The following is a 17,617-nucleotide window of genomic DNA, read 5'->3' as shown; positions in this document are numbered from 1 at the left end:
TTGAAATCGGGCTGTGTGAGTTCTCCAACTTTGTTCTTTTTCAAAACTGTTTTGGTAATTTGTGGCCCCTTGAGATTCCGTATGACTTTTTTAGGGTGGGTTTTTCTGTTCTGCCTGAAACATCACTGAGATTTTGTTAGAGACTGCATTGCATTGTAGATTGCTTTGGGTGGTATTGTCAACAATATTAGGTCTTTCAGTCCATGAGTGTGGGATGTCTTTCCTCTTATTTTTGTCTTCTTTCATTTCTTTTATCACTGTTGTGTAATATACAGCAAGTGTCTTGTTTAAGTTTATTCTTGAGTGTATCACCTTTTTGGATGGTATTGTAGAGGGAATTATTACTTTCGTTTTCGGATTTTTCATTACTGCTAAATAGAAACATAACTAACTTTTATGTCTTGGTTTTATATTTTGTAAGTTTGCTGAGTTTTTTTCTAACAGGTTTTCTTTGTGGATTCTTTAGAGTTTTGTAAATATAAAATTATATCAGCTACAAAAAAGATTATTTTACTTCTGACAGTTGGGATGCCTTTTGTTTCTCTTTCTTATTTAATGGCTCTGGTAGAAGTTCTAATATCATGTTGAATACAAGTAGAAAAGGCAGGCATCTTTTTCTTCTGTCTGAGGGGAAAAGCTTTTGTCTTTCACCATTGACAATGGTATCTGTGGGTTTTTCTCATATGGCCTTTATGATGTTGAAGAAATTTCCTTCAATTCCTGTTAGAGGAGAGGGAGAGAAGGGTTGGAGGATGGGCTAGATGGGTGATGGGCATTAAGGAGGACACTTGTTGGAATGAGCACTGGGTGTTAAATGTCAGTGATGAATCACTAAATTCTACTCCTGAAACAAATACTAATACACCATATGTTAACTAACTTGAATTTAAATTAAAAAAAAGTAATAATACCATTTTTGGGGCACCTGGGTAGCTCAGTCGGTTAAGCATCTGACTTCTGCTTAGGTCATGATCTGGTGGTTTGTGGATTCGAGCCCCTCATCAGGCTCTCTGCTGACAGCTTGGAGCCTGGAGCCTGTTTTGGATTCTGTGTCTCCCTCTCTCTCTGCTCCTCCCCAGCTCACGCTCTGTCTGTCTCTCAAAAATAAATAAATATTAAAAAAAATTTTTTTAATACAATTTTTGCATCAACTGAGATGATCATGGTCTTTCTTTTTCCTTCATTCTGTTAATGTCTTTTGCATTGTTTTAGTTTGTTTTGTATTTTAAACCATCATTGCATTCCAGGAATCCATCTCCCCTAGATCATGATATATAATCCTTCTAATAAGCCATTGAATTTGTTTTGTAAGTATTTTGTTGAGGGTTTTTACATCAGTGTTTATAAATGGTATTGGTCTATAGTTTTCTTATCATGTCTATGTATGGCTTTAGTTTCTGGTAATGTTGGCCTCTTAAAATGAGTTAGGATGAGTTTATCCCCCCCAGTTTTTTGGAAGAGTCCAAGAAGGGATGGTATTAATTTTTTTAAGTGTTTATTTAATTCCACTTACAGTGTAATATTATTTTCAGGTGTACAATATAGTGATGCATTATTTCCTTATATATCACCTGGTGCTCCTCACAAGTGCTCTCCTTAATCCCCCATCACCTATTTGACCCATCCCCCCCCACCACCTCCTTTTAGGTAACTATCAGTTTGATAGAATTCATCATAGAAGCCATATGATCCAGGGCATTTCTTAATTTGGAAGTTTTTGATTACTGATTCAGTCTCCTTGCTAGATACAAGTCTGCTCAGCTTTTTTTATTCATGATTCAGTTTTGGTAGGTGTTTCTAATTATAGTAGATTCTTATAATGCTCTTTATTTATTAAAATCGGTAGCAATTCACCCATTTTCTTTTAACTTTTTTAATGTTTTTATTTACTTTTGACAGAAAGAGACAGAGGTGTGAGTGGGGGAGGGGCAGAGAGGGGAGACACAGAATCTGAAGCAGGCTCCAGGCTCCCTGTTGTCAGCACAGAGCCCGATGTGGGGCTGAAACTCACAGACCTGCTCCAAAGTCAGGCACTTAACCAGCTGAGCCACCCAAGTGCCCCAAATTGACACATTTTGTTTCTGACTTTAGTAATTTGCATTTTTCCTTTTTTTCTTAGTCAGTGGTTTGTGAATTTTGTTAATTTTTCAAAAGCCAACTTTTGATTTTGTTTTTTTTAGCCATTGTTTCTCTTTTTTCTATTTTATTTATATATAGGCTCTAATCTTTATTATTTTCTTCCTTCCAGTTTTGGGTTTATTTTACCTTTTTTTTCCCTTAAGGTTTATCATTAGGTTATTTATGATCTTTCTTTACTGTATATATTTTACAGCTGTAAAGTTCCCTTTTAGCACGACTTTTGCTACATGCCATAAGTTTGTTGTGAATTTTTCAGTTTTTCTCTGTTAATTTCTAGTCTTCTTCCATTGTGATTAGGAGAGATACTGTGTATGTTTTCAGTCTTTTAAAATTTATTAGGGCTTGTTTTGTTGCCTAAGGTATTGTCTATCCTGAGAATGTTTCATGTGCACTTGAGAAAAATTCTGTTGGCTTGAATGTTCTATATATGTCTTTCATGTGTAAGGGGTTTATACTGTTGTTCAAGTAATCTATTTTCATCTTGATAATCTTTGTAGTTCTTGAAAATGAAGCACTTAAGTCTCCTTTTATTGAAAAACTGTCTCCCTTCAATTCTGTCAATATTTGTATCATATATTTGAGGGCTCTAATGTTTGGTGCATATATATTTGTAATTGTTACGTCTTATTGGTTAATTGACCCTTTTATCAATGTATAATGTCATTCTTTGTTTCTTGTAATATTATCTGACTTAGAGTCTATTTTGTCTGGTAATAGCGTAGCCACCCTGGCTCTCTTTGGTTACTGTTTGCATGGAATACCATTTTCTAATTTTTCACTTTCAACCAATGTATGTTTTTGGATCTAAAGTGATTATAGATAGCATATAGTTGGACCATTTTTAAAAACCCATTCTGTAAGGGCACCTGGGTGGCTCAGTCAGTTAAGCATCCAACTTTGGCTCAGATCACCATCTCCTGGTTCATAATTTCAAGCCCCGCATCAGGCTTTCAGCTATCAGCACAGAGTCTGTTTTGGAATCTCTGTCCCTCCCCTAATCGCACTCTCCTTCTCTCTCAAAAATAAATAAACATTAAAAAAAAAGATTTAAAATCCATTCTGCAAATCTACCTTTTAATTGGAGAGTTTAATCCATTTAAAGTACCTACTGTTGGAAAGGCTTCTGCCATTTTGCTATTTGTTTTTTGTATATCTTCTAGCTTTTTTGTCTCTCATTTCTTGTATTACTTATCTCTATTGTGTTTAGTTGTGTGGGGTTCTTTTTGTAATGTCATTTTTTATATTTTTAAAAAAACATTTTCATAAAAAAATAACAAAATTTACTATCTAACCATTTTTAAATGTACAGTTCAGTAGCGTTAACCATACCCACATTGTTGTGCAACAGATCTATAGAACTTTCATTTTGCAGAACTAAAACTCTCTCCATAATCCATTCATCCATTGATGGACATTTGGTTTGCTTCCACCTCTTGGCTATTGTGAATAATGCTACAGGGAACATGGCTTTGCAAATGTTGTAGTTTCATGTTTTGATTATCTTCTTATTTCCTTTTGTATATATCTATAGTTTTTTTATAATTACCATGGGGATTACATATAATATTTTAAAGTTATAACAATCTAATATGAACTTATACCAACTTTAATTGCACAAAACCCTACTCCTCTGCAGCTCCAAATTCCCCATTTATATTATTGATGTCAAAAATTAATCTTTAGGACACCTGGGTAGTTCAGTCGACTAAGCATCTGACTTTGGCTCAGGTCATGATCTCATGGTTCACGAGTTCGAGCCCTCTGTCAGGTTCTCTGCTGATAGTTCAGAGCCTGGAGCCTGCTTTGGATTCTGTGTCTCCCTCTCTTTCTGCCCCTTCTCTGCTTGTGTGCCCTCTCTCTCTCAAAAATAAATATTAAAAAAGTAATCTTTATACATTGTGTGCTAATAGATTTCTGATTTTGTTTTTTAAATCCTATAGAAATAGATATTATCCTATAGAAATAAGTAGAAATAAAAGTGGAGTTACAAACCAAAATTAATATTTCTTTCATGTGTGTCCTTGTATTTACCTGAACCACAGATCTTTATATCTTCATGTGGCTCTGAGTTACATGCTAGAGCTACACTCTATCATCCTTCTAGCTCTACCCAAAGGACTCCCTTTAGTGGTAGTGCATTTCCTCACCACTTGTTTCTCTGTGAATGGCTGAATTTCTCCCTTATTTTTGAAGGACAGTTTTGCTGATCTGTAATTCTCAGTTGACCGGGTTTTTTTTTTCCAGCACTTTAAATTTACCTCCGTATTGTCTTCTTTCCTCAAAGGTTTCTTAGAAGAAATCAGCAAGTAATCTCACTGGTGATCCCTTGTACATGGCAAGTTGCTTCTCTCTCACTGTTTTCAAGATTCTGCCTTTGTCTCTGGTTATTGATAATTTGATTATAGTGCGTATGAGTGTGTCTCTTTGGGTTTATTCTACTTGGGGTTTGTTGAGTGTATTAGCTTCCTAGGGCCATTGTAACACAATACCATAAAGTGGATAGCTTAAATGACAAAATTTTGTGGTCTGAAGTGATGGAGTCTAGAAGTCTAAAATCAGGGTGTTGGCAGGTTTCATTCCTTCTGAGGTCTTAGAGGGAAAATCCATTCCATGTCTTTTCCCTAGATTTTGGTGGTATGCTGGCAATCTTTACCACTTGTTGGCTTCTGCATTATCCCAGTCTCTTCTGCTGCCTTCACATGGCATTTTCTCTGAACTTGTCTGTCTCAATTTTTTAATAAGGACACCAGTCATATTGAATTAGGTCCCACCTAAGACTTTAACTTGATAACCTCTGTAAAACCCTCCCTTCAATAAGGTTACATTCTGAGGTACTGAGGGGTTAGAACTCCAACATATTTTTTGAGGAGGACACAGTTCCCAAAGCAGTCTACTCTCTGCTCCATCAGAAATCCATGTCCTTCTCACATACAAAATGCATTCATCCCATCCCAATCATTCCAGCATCAATTCTAAGTCCAAAATCTTATACATAAGTATCATCAGCCAAAAGTCCCAAATCTCATCGTCTAATTCAAGTACAGGTGAAGAATTAGTAGCATACAAGCTGGGGCAAAATTCTTGTCTATATCTGAATATGTGAAACCAGAGGAATCTAAAACCTAGCGGGGCAAATTCTATTAGATTCTTATGACTTGAGAATAATCTTCACTGGCTAGATGCTCCACCTTTCAGTCCCACTAGGATTATTCAGCCTATTTTGGCTTTACCTACTCAGCTCTAAAAGCAGCCTCAATTATTGGAATTGAGTATTTGTCTTCATGCTGTGGAACCCAGGAGGCTGCACCTCTTGGAACAGAGGACAAGTCAATCCTGCCTCTCAGACTTGTGCCCTCTGGGCTCCTGGTGGCAGTAGCAGACACTCCAGCCTCTGAACTACCTTCAGGGTCATTATACCTTTTTCTTCAAAGATAAAACATGTGCAGGGCTGAATAGCTCCATCAGCTCACTTCCTGCCTATAGAATCCCATAAGTTCAACAGCCTTCCTTCTTTATTCCCATCTCTATTCCCTCCATTTCAAGCTGGCAGAGTTTCTGCTGAGATGATTGATTGGATCCACAAGCCACCTGCCCATAATCTCTTCAGCCACACCCTTGGTGTCCTCTCTAAGCATACTTTCTCATTGTTTACAATATGGATAGGCTGAAAATTTTATAAATTCAAGTTCTGTTTCCTTTATGTTTAGCAATTCTTTATCTCTGTCTTCTCGTGTTTTACTGTAAACAGCAAGGAGAAACCAAGCTGCACATTCAACAATTTGCTTCGAGATTTCCTCAGCTAAATATTAAAGTTCTACTTTCTATCTGACAGAATACAATTCAACCAAGTTCTCTACCACTTTATATCAAGGATTGCCTTTCCTCTAGTTTCCAATAACATGCTCCTAATTTCTGTCTGAGATCTCACCAGAAGAAACTTTGACATTCATATTTCTACCAAAATTCTTTTCAAAGCAATCTGGACTTTTCATTCAAACACTTCAAAACTTCTTCCCTATCCATTACCTAATTCCAAAGACACACCCACATTTTAGGTATTTTTTACAGCAACACCCTCCTTCTCAAAATCAAAATCTGTATTCATTTCCGAGGGCTGCAATAACAAAGTTACACAAATTAAGTGACTTAAAGACCATAAATTTATTGCTCCATAGTTCTGGAGTCTAGAAGTGTGAGATTCAAGTATAAATAGGGTTGGTTCCTTCTTGAGCTGTGAGTGAGAATATTCCATTCTTTTCTCCTAGTTTCTGGTGGTTAGCTGGAAATTTTGGGTGGTCTGTGACTTGCATTACCATAATCTCTGCTTTCATCTTCACATGCATTCTTCTGTGTTTGTCTCTGTACCTAAATCTTCCCCTTTTAATGACACCACTCATATTGGATTAAGACCTACCATAATCATTTTCACTTGATTATCTCTGTTAAGATTCTGTCTCCAAATAATGTCACATTCTCAGGTTCCAACTCCAACACACCTTGCTTGGAGATATAAGTTAACCCATAACATTGAGCTTCTTGGATTTAAAGATTCATGTCTGTCACTAAATTTGGGAAGTTTTCAGAAATTATTTCTTCAAATAATTGTTTTGCTCCTTTCTTTCTCTTCTCCTTCAGAGACTCCCATAATGTGTATATTAATATGTCTAATGGTACCCTTAGTCTCTATCCAAGTCCTGAGTCTCTGTTCCCTTTGCTCTTTTTTCTTTTCCCCACTTAATAATTTCAGTTACCCTATCTTCTGGTTCACTTATCCTTTCTCATGCTTGCTCAAACATGCTGTTGAACCCTCTGGTGTTTTTTTCACTTCACTTATTGTATTTTTCAGCCCCAGAATTTGATTCCTTTTTATAATCTCTATCTCTTTGTTGGTATTTTAATTTTGGTCCTTTATTGTTTTTCTGGTTTCCTCTAGTTCTTTATCCATGTGTTCCTTTAGTTCTTTGAACATATTTAAGACAGTTCTAAAGTCTTTGTCTAGTAAGTCCAATATCTGGGTTACTATTTATTTTGTTCCTATGAGTGTGCCATGTTTTCCTTTTTCTTTGTATTTCACCTGTTTTTTTTGTTGTTGAAAACTGGGCATTTGACTATTAGAATGTTGTAACTCTGAAAATCAGATCCCCACCTCCCTGGGATTTGCTGGGTTTTCTTAATTGTTGAAGACTATAGTGGTCGGTTTGTTTGAGACTTTCCCATTCTATTTTTGTAAAGACTGTTCCTTTTTGTGATCACTAAAGTCTCTGTTCCTTTAGCTTGTGTACAGCAAATGTTTTGACAGAGATTTCTTTGAATGCCAGGAACTTGATTGGGTTTTGCTTGGTTGCAGTAAACCCTTGACTTTTCCAGAGTTCTGAAAAATTTCATATGGCTTCTCATTTTTTTTCAATGTTTCTGTGTGGGAACGAGAACTTGGAACCCCCAGTCTGCTATTTTGCTGATGTCACTCCTCTGTTGAATTTTTCACTGTTCCCTTTGGATAACCTATTAATGGAAGAACATGAATAATATCTACTTAGAAATAAAAGTTTAGAAAATTTTTAAATTTTAAGTAAATTTAAATGGAATAACAAGAAAAGCTAGATTCACAAAATTTCCACTCGCATTATAATGCTCAAAAAAGAGAAAAACCTAATTTTTTGCCATTTGAAATGGATTTTAAAGTATTTTTTAAACTTAAGAATTGGTATTTGGAAAGATAATCAAACGTTTATGATGTTTTGGGATTGTTTTTTTAAGAACTGTGTTTCAGATGCTTTAAGAACTACAGTAACCAAATAGTCTTATTTAGTACAAGAAATTTGAGATTTGCTCAATGCAGTCATTTCACAAACCCTACTGAAATTACTGAGTTAAAGAATTAGCAATTCACTTTAAAACCACGAGATTGATGGTTGATAGGAAACTGGACATTCATATAATGCCAGAATAGTACTACATGAATTAGTTGGTGGGTACAGGATAAAAACATAACTGTACAACAGAGGGATCAGAATCATCACCCCAATCTATATGTGAATCTTAGCATGTTAATGTTGAGTTAGTGATTATTATGTCTTTTGATGTATTGCAACCTAAGTATATTTACAACTTAAGTATAATTACTTGTATTCTGGCCAAAAAATGTTTGAATCCATCACACCTATAGATACCAACTTTTAGCTTTTGGGAAATTTCAGGAGCTAGATACTACTTAATGGAGGAACAAGCTAAATAATAGCATGAAGATGTAACTACATAATAGATGCTCTTCAGCAAGACTAAGTCATTAAAATAAAAGTACCATGGTAGATTCTAAAAGATTTCTTGAAATAACCAGATATAATGTGTAGTCTTGAACTGAATACTGGTTTAGGTCAGCATGGGGTATCTAAATGTGGTCTGGAGCATTAATAGGAATCCTTACTGAAATAGAAAAGTGAGAACTGATAGAAAATGCAAATTATCAAACTGTAATCAAATTGCATATATGATATAATTTCATTTTTGTTTTAAAAAATATGGAAAGTTTGTGTATAAGAAAAGGATCTGGAAGGATATACATTTAAGGTATCTGGATATGTTTTTAATGTTCTTATTCATTTTTGAGAGAGAGCATGAGCAGGGAAGGAACAGAGAGAGGAGGGGACAGAAGATCTGAAGCAGGGTCTGTGCCAACATCAGCAAGCCTGATATAGTGCTCAAACTCATGAACCATGAGATCATGACCTGAGCTGAAGTTGAGACGCTCAGCCAACTGAGCCACCCAGGTGCCCCTGGAGAAATGTGATTTTTAAAACTTTTTGTTATGTCCACATTTGCTAATTTTATATATTGCTTCTGTAATAAGATACTTCAAATATAAATTATGTGACATGATTTATCTGATTCTAACATTTGGTAATTTTATGAATAGTGCTTATAATACATACCATGTGTTTTAATCCCTTTATCTCTTAGATAGAGAGCCTGGATTTTTTATTTCTATTAAAGACAATTGAGGAATTCTATAAAAGTGAAGATGGAGAAAATCTGGAAATCCTCTGTCCAGTTCAAGATCAAGCCTGTGTAGCTAAATTTGAAGATGGAGTTTGGTACCGAGCAAAAGTCATTGGTAGGAGATTGCACACTATTTCTACAGGCAAATGTTATGCTTTAAAAACTGATGCCATTTGAGTTGGTACAGATTAATCGTGGAAGTGATGTTATTTGATCTTAACATTTTGCTCAGTTATCTATCTTTAGTAAGCTAGGGGTAATGTTGGAAGGTAAATCTCTGGGTCTCTTTTTTTCCAAGTTTGCAATTTCTAATTTCATAACTTTTGAAGGATTGCCTGGACGTCGTGAAGTTGAAGTTAAATATGTGGACTTTGGCAATACTGCAAAAATAACACTTAAAGAAATGCGTAAAATAAAGGATGAGTTTCTGAATCCCCCAGAGAAGGTAATCTATTTATCATGAATCATAGGGTTAGAATATTATCACAAATATGAAAGTAATTTTAGAAATCATTTTTACCATAGAAATATTCTGTTAACATCTTTGTCTGTAAGTAATTTCTAACACATAGACTATAGAAAAGAGTTGCTGTGGTTCCTATAATTTTCTATATAGCAACTATAAGTTATTAAGATGTATGTGTATCTTAGCAAATAAGCATTAATTATAAATGTATATGTGTATGTATGTTTGTGTCTATGTATTACTGTTCTGCAGCTCTTAATGTTATACCAGTATAATGAGGTAAGAGGATGATGTATTTTGTGAAAACAAAACTCATCATAGGAGTATTTTTACTGCAGTCTCATTTATGTGTAAGTATATATAACATGTGCAAGAGAGAGAAAAGTCTGGAAGAAAAAGTGAAAAATTACCCTTCTCTTGGAATCCTACTCCCCAGAGATATGGTTAAGGCTGATTTTCTATCTCATGTTGCACCTAAGCGTTTGAATTTGGTTAAACAATATTTTTCATTTTAAAAATGGGTAAAAATTATAGGAAAAACTTGAAAATACAGATAAAAAGAGGAATCACTTAGAATTGTTGAATATTTTTGATATATATAGATCTAAGATGTGTCTTCTCTGTTTTTAGCAATTATAGGATTAGACAAATAGTCCTATAACCTGATTTTCTCATTTAACAGCATATCATACTTTCAGTGGATGCTTGTTATATCAATGTCTAAATGTGCAGTAATTCCTTCAATCAAATACTCTGTTGATTCAAATTATTTGTATTTATAAAATATTTTGTAGATACCTTTGTACATTTATTTATTTTCTAAATATGCACTAAATTCAAACACAAAGTTTTTTGTTCACATAAAATTTTATTGTAATTTTAAAATAATTGGAAATTAAGTTTACTTTTCTTAATGGCACAATTCTGTTTGACACAGGCAATCAAATGTAAGCTGGCCTATATTGAACCACGTATGAGAGCAGTGCAGTGGTCCAAAAAAGCTAAGGACAAATTTGAAGAAAAGACTCAAGATAAATTTATGACATGTTCAGTCGTTAGTAAGCTATTTCCATTTTCATTTGTTGCTGTATGGTCATATATAATTTAAATAAGAGTAACATTATAACATTTGCCAGATCTCAGAATAAATTCAATGTGTCATCAGTAAGAGTAGTGAGAACATGTATTGAGCATTGGGTATAGTAGGTATAGTTGCAGGCTCTAGAATCTAAAATCAGCAAGAGGCAGAATTTACCATCAGAGACCAAGTCATCCCAAGAGTGCCTGGTTGGCTCAGTTGATGAAGGGTGTGACTTGATCTCAGGGTTGTAGGTTCCAGCTCCACATTGGGTATAAAGATTACTTAAAGATAAAATCTTAACGGGCACCTGTCTGACTTCAGCTCAGGTCACGATCTCATGGTTCGTGAGTTCGAGCCCCACGTCGGGCTCTATGCTGACAGCTCAGAGCCTGGAGCCTGCTTCCGATTCTGTGTCTGCCTCTCTCTCTCTGCTCCTCCCTGCTTGTGTTCTTTCTCTCTCTCTCTCTCTCTCTCTCTCTCTCTCTCTCTCTCTCTCAAAAGTAAATACACATTTAAAAATTTTTTAAAACATAAATAAATAATAAAATCTTAAAAAAATAAAAAGATGAAGTCATCCTGGACGTGGCCTCTTGAAAGCTCTAAAGTCAGAAATTAGCTTCTCTTATTTCTGTTTGCATTTTTGCAAGGACTCTATCCTGATTTTGGCATGATGGATGCTGAAGTTTAATGTGCAGGGAAGTGAGGGGAAGTAGGACATAACTGGTAAATAGTTTTCATGTTTTTTTTTTTTTTTTTCATATGACTTAAGTGAATTCAACTGTAGGCTCTCCCCATATTTAGAAAAAAAGTTGTTTCTGTTTTGGAGGAGTTTGGGTCCAAGATACAGGCTGACTATTACCTTACAATTTTATAACCCAACATGTTCTGAAAATGAAAAGTTGAGTAGCAAAATCTGATCTGAATTGACATGAAGGTACATACAGTCTTTATCTCTCTCCTTTATAGTGAATATCATATATTCCGTTTCAGGATAATAATGTATGTTTGTAGGCTGCTGCCTCAGTCTGCTGGAGCTATTACAAAATATTCAGTGTATGTTTTACGTAGTCTTTCTCAATTTGAAGAGTTCTGAACCATGTCTGGCCCCAAAGGGTTTGAATTCGGGTATGGGGAGGTGTAGGATTCTGTTGTTTATCTGACTGTGTTGGTCTTAATAAGTACTAGTGCAGAATATACAAGATCATGTTTACCTAGGGTTGATTTATGGGAATTTCCAGGGTAATTTTTACAGCACCTATTTGTTCACATTTATCATACTACGTTAAATGAACCCAACTACTGTAAGAGCGTTAGCCTCTTTTACAGTGAGGAGACTGAAGCTTACTGGTCAGCTGCTCAAGGTTACTTAACGTAGAACTGATGCCTATCAGTGATAATTTATATACATTGTTGATACAAGAAATTGTTCTGAAGAAATAGTTTCTTTAGGGAGGAATGTGATTATAGATATTGCATTGTCAGTCAATAACATTTTTATATCTGTCTTCTCTGATATGAACAGTAAATTAAGGGCTTCTTAGTCCTTGAGTTATCTCCACTGATTTTGTGCAGAATTTAACCTAGATAATTCTGCTTACCAACTTTCCTTTTGGTATTTTATTCTGTTGGTTTTAGCTCCCCCTCCCTGCAGTGGACCTGACTTGGTTCCTTTCTTTCCTCTTTCTTTTGCTTACTCACTTAATTACTTGTTACACCATTAATATCCAAACACTAGTCACAATATAGTTATTATCCTAGGTAATTTGAGCAGGGCCTTCTGGCACTCCTTAAATCTAAAAGACCTCATCAACCTGTGCAATGATGAAATTAAGAGTTTTAAGACATTAATATTAAAATGAACTACCACAGACCAGAAGGGGAGCTTTCCATTAATATGCATTGTTACCTTATAAAGCAACGGATATTTAAATTTTAATTAGCAGAGCAAGGAAGGTGGTGACAGTACAGAACATACAGGAAAAAAGAACTTTGTGTATGGGAAATATAGTCAAAGAACTGAAGGGAACACGAGAGCACAAGAAATGGAAAAGTACGGAGATGAAAATTTATTGAGGCTCATCATCGTTTAGCCTTTTATTTCTAGATGACGTATCTGATCCATTAAAAAGGAGTCCACAATCATTTTTAGGCCCTTGGAAAAAGTTTTGTAATATGTGTTTTTATGATATAGGATGCTGGTAACTCTTCATCTTTTTATTTAGAATCATCATTCTGGCCTGCAGCTCCAGCTGCTGTTGTATAGAAATTGTAGGCATAAACTGCAGTTTAAGTATGCATTCACTGCATATGTTAAGGCATTGAAGTGTGTGTTTTCTAAAGAAATTCCTCTGTTGTTTATGCAGATACATATTAGGCAGGTTCTCTGTGCTGTGTACCATAAGCAAGTAAACAGGCACATGAGATGTAAATTTTGCCCATAGTTAAACTCCCAGTTTAGTTTAAGAAATCTAAATAGACCTACTTGTTGAAGTAGCCAATTTGTTTTCTAAAAGAAATTAAAAGTTAGATGGTTTGTTCTAAAAACAGAGGAATGGGAAAAAATTCCAGGTTCCAATCTCTAAGGGTGTTTTTGGAGTTTTTGTTGTTTTGAACTTTGTGCCATTTTTCTAAAAGCTGTAAACCTTAGCAGATAATCACTGGACTGAATTAACTTTCATTCTTTTGTCCTCTGGAACTAGTTTGAATTTAATAAAACAGTTTAAAGACACATCAGAACACTTATTTGATGAATATAGGTCAAGTTATATTTTTCTGAGTTTAAAAGCTTTAAACTGCTTTTGATGTGTTATAGAACAGCACACAATAGTCTAAAATAAAAATTGTATTAATTTGCATATGTTACAGACGACATGGACAATTGCTTTATGTTTGCAAAGTGCTACTTTTATCCCTGCAGAGAGACTTTGATATTACTTAGCAAGAAACCACATGTATGCAAAATGAAATTAAGTTTCCTGTTATTTAAAATTGCCTCATTTAGTATATTTTATGACATATTTCTTTCTTTCCCCAAACTCGTCTTAATGGTTTTACAGAAATTCTGGAAGATAATGTGCTGTTAGTTGAGCTTTTTGATTCTCTTGGTGCTCCTGGAATGACTCCTACTAGTATAAATGACCAGCTAGTCAAAGAGGGCCTAGCATCTTATGAAGTAGGGTAAGTAGACCTACAAACTTTAAAAAATTCAGTTTATTCACAGGAAGGTGGTAGGGCACCTGGGTGGCTCAAGTTAAGCATCAAGAGTTAAGCATCCGACTCTTGATTTTGGCTCAGGTCATGATTTCGTGGTTTGTGAGTTTGAGCCCTGTGTTGGGCTCCACGCACTGACAGTGCGGACCCTGCTTGGGGTTCTCTCTCTCCCTCTCTCTCTGCCCCCCCACCCCCCGCTGCTTGCTCTTTCTCTCCCTCTCTCTCTCCCTCAAAATAAATAAAACTTAAAAAAAAAAAAAAAGAAAGTGGCATATCATTTTCTTTTGGATATCTGCTTTGGAGTTTCCCCCTGTTTTTGAATCAGGAAAAATAGACGGAAAAATAATTGGAGTCATTTGTTTAATGGGGAGTAGAGTGGCTTTTCCCTCCATCCCTAAGTGACCCTGAAACCAAGAGAATGGCTCCTCAGGATTTAAAGTACTTCTAACAAGAGAATAGCATCTTATTTCTAGGTAGAAGATCTGCTTTAGTAGCCCTTTGTACCTATTTGAGAAGAGAATTAGTAAGAGAAATGTCAGTATAGAGTAGTTAGTGGTAGAATTAGCCCACATTCCCATTTGAAGAAATGTGAATTTTTTCTGGGTTCAAGTGGATACGTTGAACGAGAGCCAGATTTGAGCCATTGTGCTAATAATACCCAAGACAGACCAGTGGTTGAGGTGACCGCAGTATAGAAGGGCAGAGGGGTGGGAGTGTTTGCAGTAAACATTAATTAAATGGAGGAAATGAATATATGGATCTCTGAAGAGAGACATGGTTAAGTGATTCACCTGGGAGTTAGCAGCATATAAATGAGTCCATTGGAATAAATGAAAATCACTTTCATTATTCATCTCAATTTCCCTTGATGAAGATGCAACTATGAGGATTATAATCTATGAGAAAGAAAGTCCAAAACTGGTAGATCATGAGCCCGAGACTGAAGAAAAACCAGGAACCAGAGAGAGAACGTTTCAAGAAGGAAAGAGTAGCTAGTGCTGAGAATTCAAGTCAAGTAAGGGCTGAAAATTATCCATTAGATATAGCAACAAAAATTAAGTCACCTTGGTTAGCTAAATCTCAAGCTTATTGTGAAAGAAATTAAGTTTTTCTTTAATAAAAATAAAGGACATCTAATTATCTGTGTTTTCAGTATGAACTAACCTGACTTATTAAACATTCTAAACACTTCAATAATTTCTCTTTTTAATACACCTTAATAGCAATTGGCTTCCACTTGTATTCTCACTGGCAAGTGGATTGATACTTTTTAGTCATCAAAACAAATTATCAATAATTCTTCTCTTTTTGAGTACAAGATATCAATGGCAGATGATGAAATTATGAACAAACTTGGTATTTAAAACGCTCCTAAAATAGAAAGTTTGGGGGCACCTGGGTGGCTCCGTTGGTTGAGCATCCAGCTCTTGATTTCAGCTCAGGTCATGATCACAGGGTTGTGGGATCAAGTCCCATGCTGGACTCAATACTGAGTGTGGAGCCTGCTTGGGATTCTCTCTCCCTCTCTCTCCGCCCCTCCCCCCACTCATGCTCTTGCTCACTGAAAAAAAAAAAAAAAGAGAAAGTTTGGCTTTTAAGGGTGGTTTTTGTACTTACTTTGGTAATAGCCCTTTTTAAAAAAAGAAACTAAAATTGCTGTTAATATGAAAACTGGGAAGCAGCGAATCATAGCTAAAACTTGTTCATCTCTAGGGGTACTTGAGTGGCTCAGCGGTTAAGCTCCCGACTTTGGCTCAGATCATGATCTTGCGGTTCGTGGGTCCAAGCCCCACATTGGGCTCTGTGCTGACAGCTCAGAACCTGGAGCCTGCCTCAGATTCTGTGTCTCCCTCTCTCTCTCTGCCCCTCCCCTGCTCATGCTCTATATCTCTCTGTCTCTCAAAAATAAACGTTTAAAAAAAAAAACTTGTTCATCTCTAGATCTAAGCAAATACAAACATGAATATTTTGCAAACTATTTTTGCTAATGGGTTTTGTTATTTTCCAGGTATACCCTCAAGGATAATTCCAAAAAACATAGTGAAGTATGGGATCCTTCTCCAGAAGAAATTATTTCAAATGAAGTAAACAGCTTAAATCCTGTATCTATAAAATCTCTACCTAATGAGAATCTCCAATCACTTTATAATAAGGAACTACCTGTACATATCTGTAATGTGATATCTCCTGAGAAGATTTATGTTCAGTGGTTATTAACAGAAAACTTACTTAACAGGTATAACATATAAGGAAAACATGGATTGCATGTGGGCTTTTTTCTATATTTTGTTTCAAAAATCTAGAAATCACAAATGTAGAATTTTAAAAGCAAAATTATTTCGGTTAAACAGTCACTGAAACACTGGTTAAAAGTATACAAATAGTGTATTTACTGGCTATTTTCACTATATAAGAATTAGTCATTCCCCAAATACTTATTGAACACCTGTTTTTGACAACCAGTATTGTAGGTGTTGGGGATACAGTGGTAAAAACATTTACAAGTCTTTGGCGTCATCAAGCTTAAATTCTGGTAGAGAGACAATAGACAAAATATTTACTGTAGTAGATGGTGATAAAGACAGTAGAGTAAAAGCAGTTGAGGAGGAAGGCAATTTTGGATAATCAGGGAAGGCCTCAAAAAGACTATGACATTTGAAATGGATCCTAAAGGAAGAGAGGGAGTAAACCATGAGGGTATCTGGAGGAAGATCATCTCATGCAGAGGGAAGAACAAGTTCAAAGGCCCTGCAGTGGAAATGTGCTTGGGTATTCAAGGAAAAACAAGGTATCCAGTTTGGCTTGAGTAGAGTGAGAAAGGGGGGACAGTAGAAGACGTGGTTAGAGACTTAGGTGTTGTAAGAAAAGGTTTGAAAGTTAATTTTTTTTCTCTATACAGTTTAGAAGAAAAGATGGTAGCTGCTTATGAAGACTCAAAATGGGAACCCGTTAAATGGGAAAATGATATGCACTGTGCAGTTAGGATCCCAGATAAAAATCAGTGGCAAAGAGGCCAGATCATCAGAATGGTTACAGACACATTGGTAGAGGTAAATGCAGAGTTAAAAATATAATTGTGAAGGTGAATGGATTCAGTATTTTTATCTTGAAATTTTTTTAATCTAATTTTTATTATGCTGTTCAATTTGTGAAAAACATTTTGAAATACTGTCTTTCCACAGACTCAAAGTTACTATTTTCATAGGTTTTGCTGTATGACGTGGGTGTTGAACTAGTAGTGAATATTACCTGTTTACGAGAGCTTCAAGAAAACCTAAGGACAATGGGAAGATTATCTTTGGAATGCTCTCTTGTTGATATAAGGTAGTTTTTAGCTGAGTAAATTTTCTCATTATTGAATAATTACAAGTATTTTTCTTTTTTGTTTGGTTCTTGTCAGTTTTAATTTTACTAGAATTCTGAAATTTCATAAATCTAGTTAATTTGGGGGGCGCCTGGGTGGCTTAGTTGGTTAAGTGACTGACTTCAGCTCAGGTCATGATCTCACTGTTCATGAGTTCAAGCCCCACCTCGGGCTCTCTGCTGTCAGCACAGAGCCCACTTTGGATCCTCTGTCCCCCCTCTCTCTGCCCTTCCCCCACTCGTGTTTTTTCCCTCCCTCCCTCTTCCCCCCCCCCCCACAAATAAGCAGTTATTTAAAAATCTAGTTAATTTTGAGGTTTTAAGAAGAGGGAAAGATAAAAATTTGGAGCACATAAACTTTA

At 35.6% G+C, this 17,617-nt stretch overlaps 1 protein-coding gene across 1 annotated transcript in view; it reads left to right on the top strand.

Annotated features, from left to right (window-relative positions):
- The window catches only part of LOC121022553 (RING finger protein 17-like), a 66,439-nt gene extending 49,123 nt beyond the window's left edge, over positions 1 to 17,316 (top strand). The window contains exons 17-23 of the mRNA XM_040463749.1: positions 9,097 to 9,250; positions 9,465 to 9,580; positions 10,539 to 10,659; positions 13,739 to 13,859; positions 15,901 to 16,128; positions 16,792 to 16,942; positions 17,098 to 17,316. Of these exons, the coding sequence (XP_040319683.1) occupies positions 9,097 to 9,250; positions 9,465 to 9,580; positions 10,539 to 10,659; positions 13,739 to 13,859; positions 15,901 to 16,128; positions 16,792 to 16,942; positions 17,098 to 17,220 (1,014 nt within the window). The 3' untranslated portion in view covers positions 17,221 to 17,316. The remainder of the gene's footprint in view (positions 1 to 9,096; positions 9,251 to 9,464; positions 9,581 to 10,538; positions 10,660 to 13,738; positions 13,860 to 15,900; positions 16,129 to 16,791; positions 16,943 to 17,097) is intronic.
- Positions 17,317 to 17,617: the final 301 nt, after the last annotated feature.

This window comes from Herpailurus yagouaroundi, unplaced genomic scaffold (genome assembly GCF_014898765.1).
Source record: "Herpailurus yagouaroundi ecotype Mexico unplaced genomic scaffold, PumYag 426, whole genome shotgun sequence".
Taxonomy (NCBI): domain Eukaryota; kingdom Metazoa; phylum Chordata; class Mammalia; order Carnivora; family Felidae; genus Herpailurus; species Herpailurus yagouaroundi.
The sequence above is the reverse complement of the archived record's forward strand: the minus strand, read 5'-3'. Positions and strand labels throughout refer to the sequence as shown.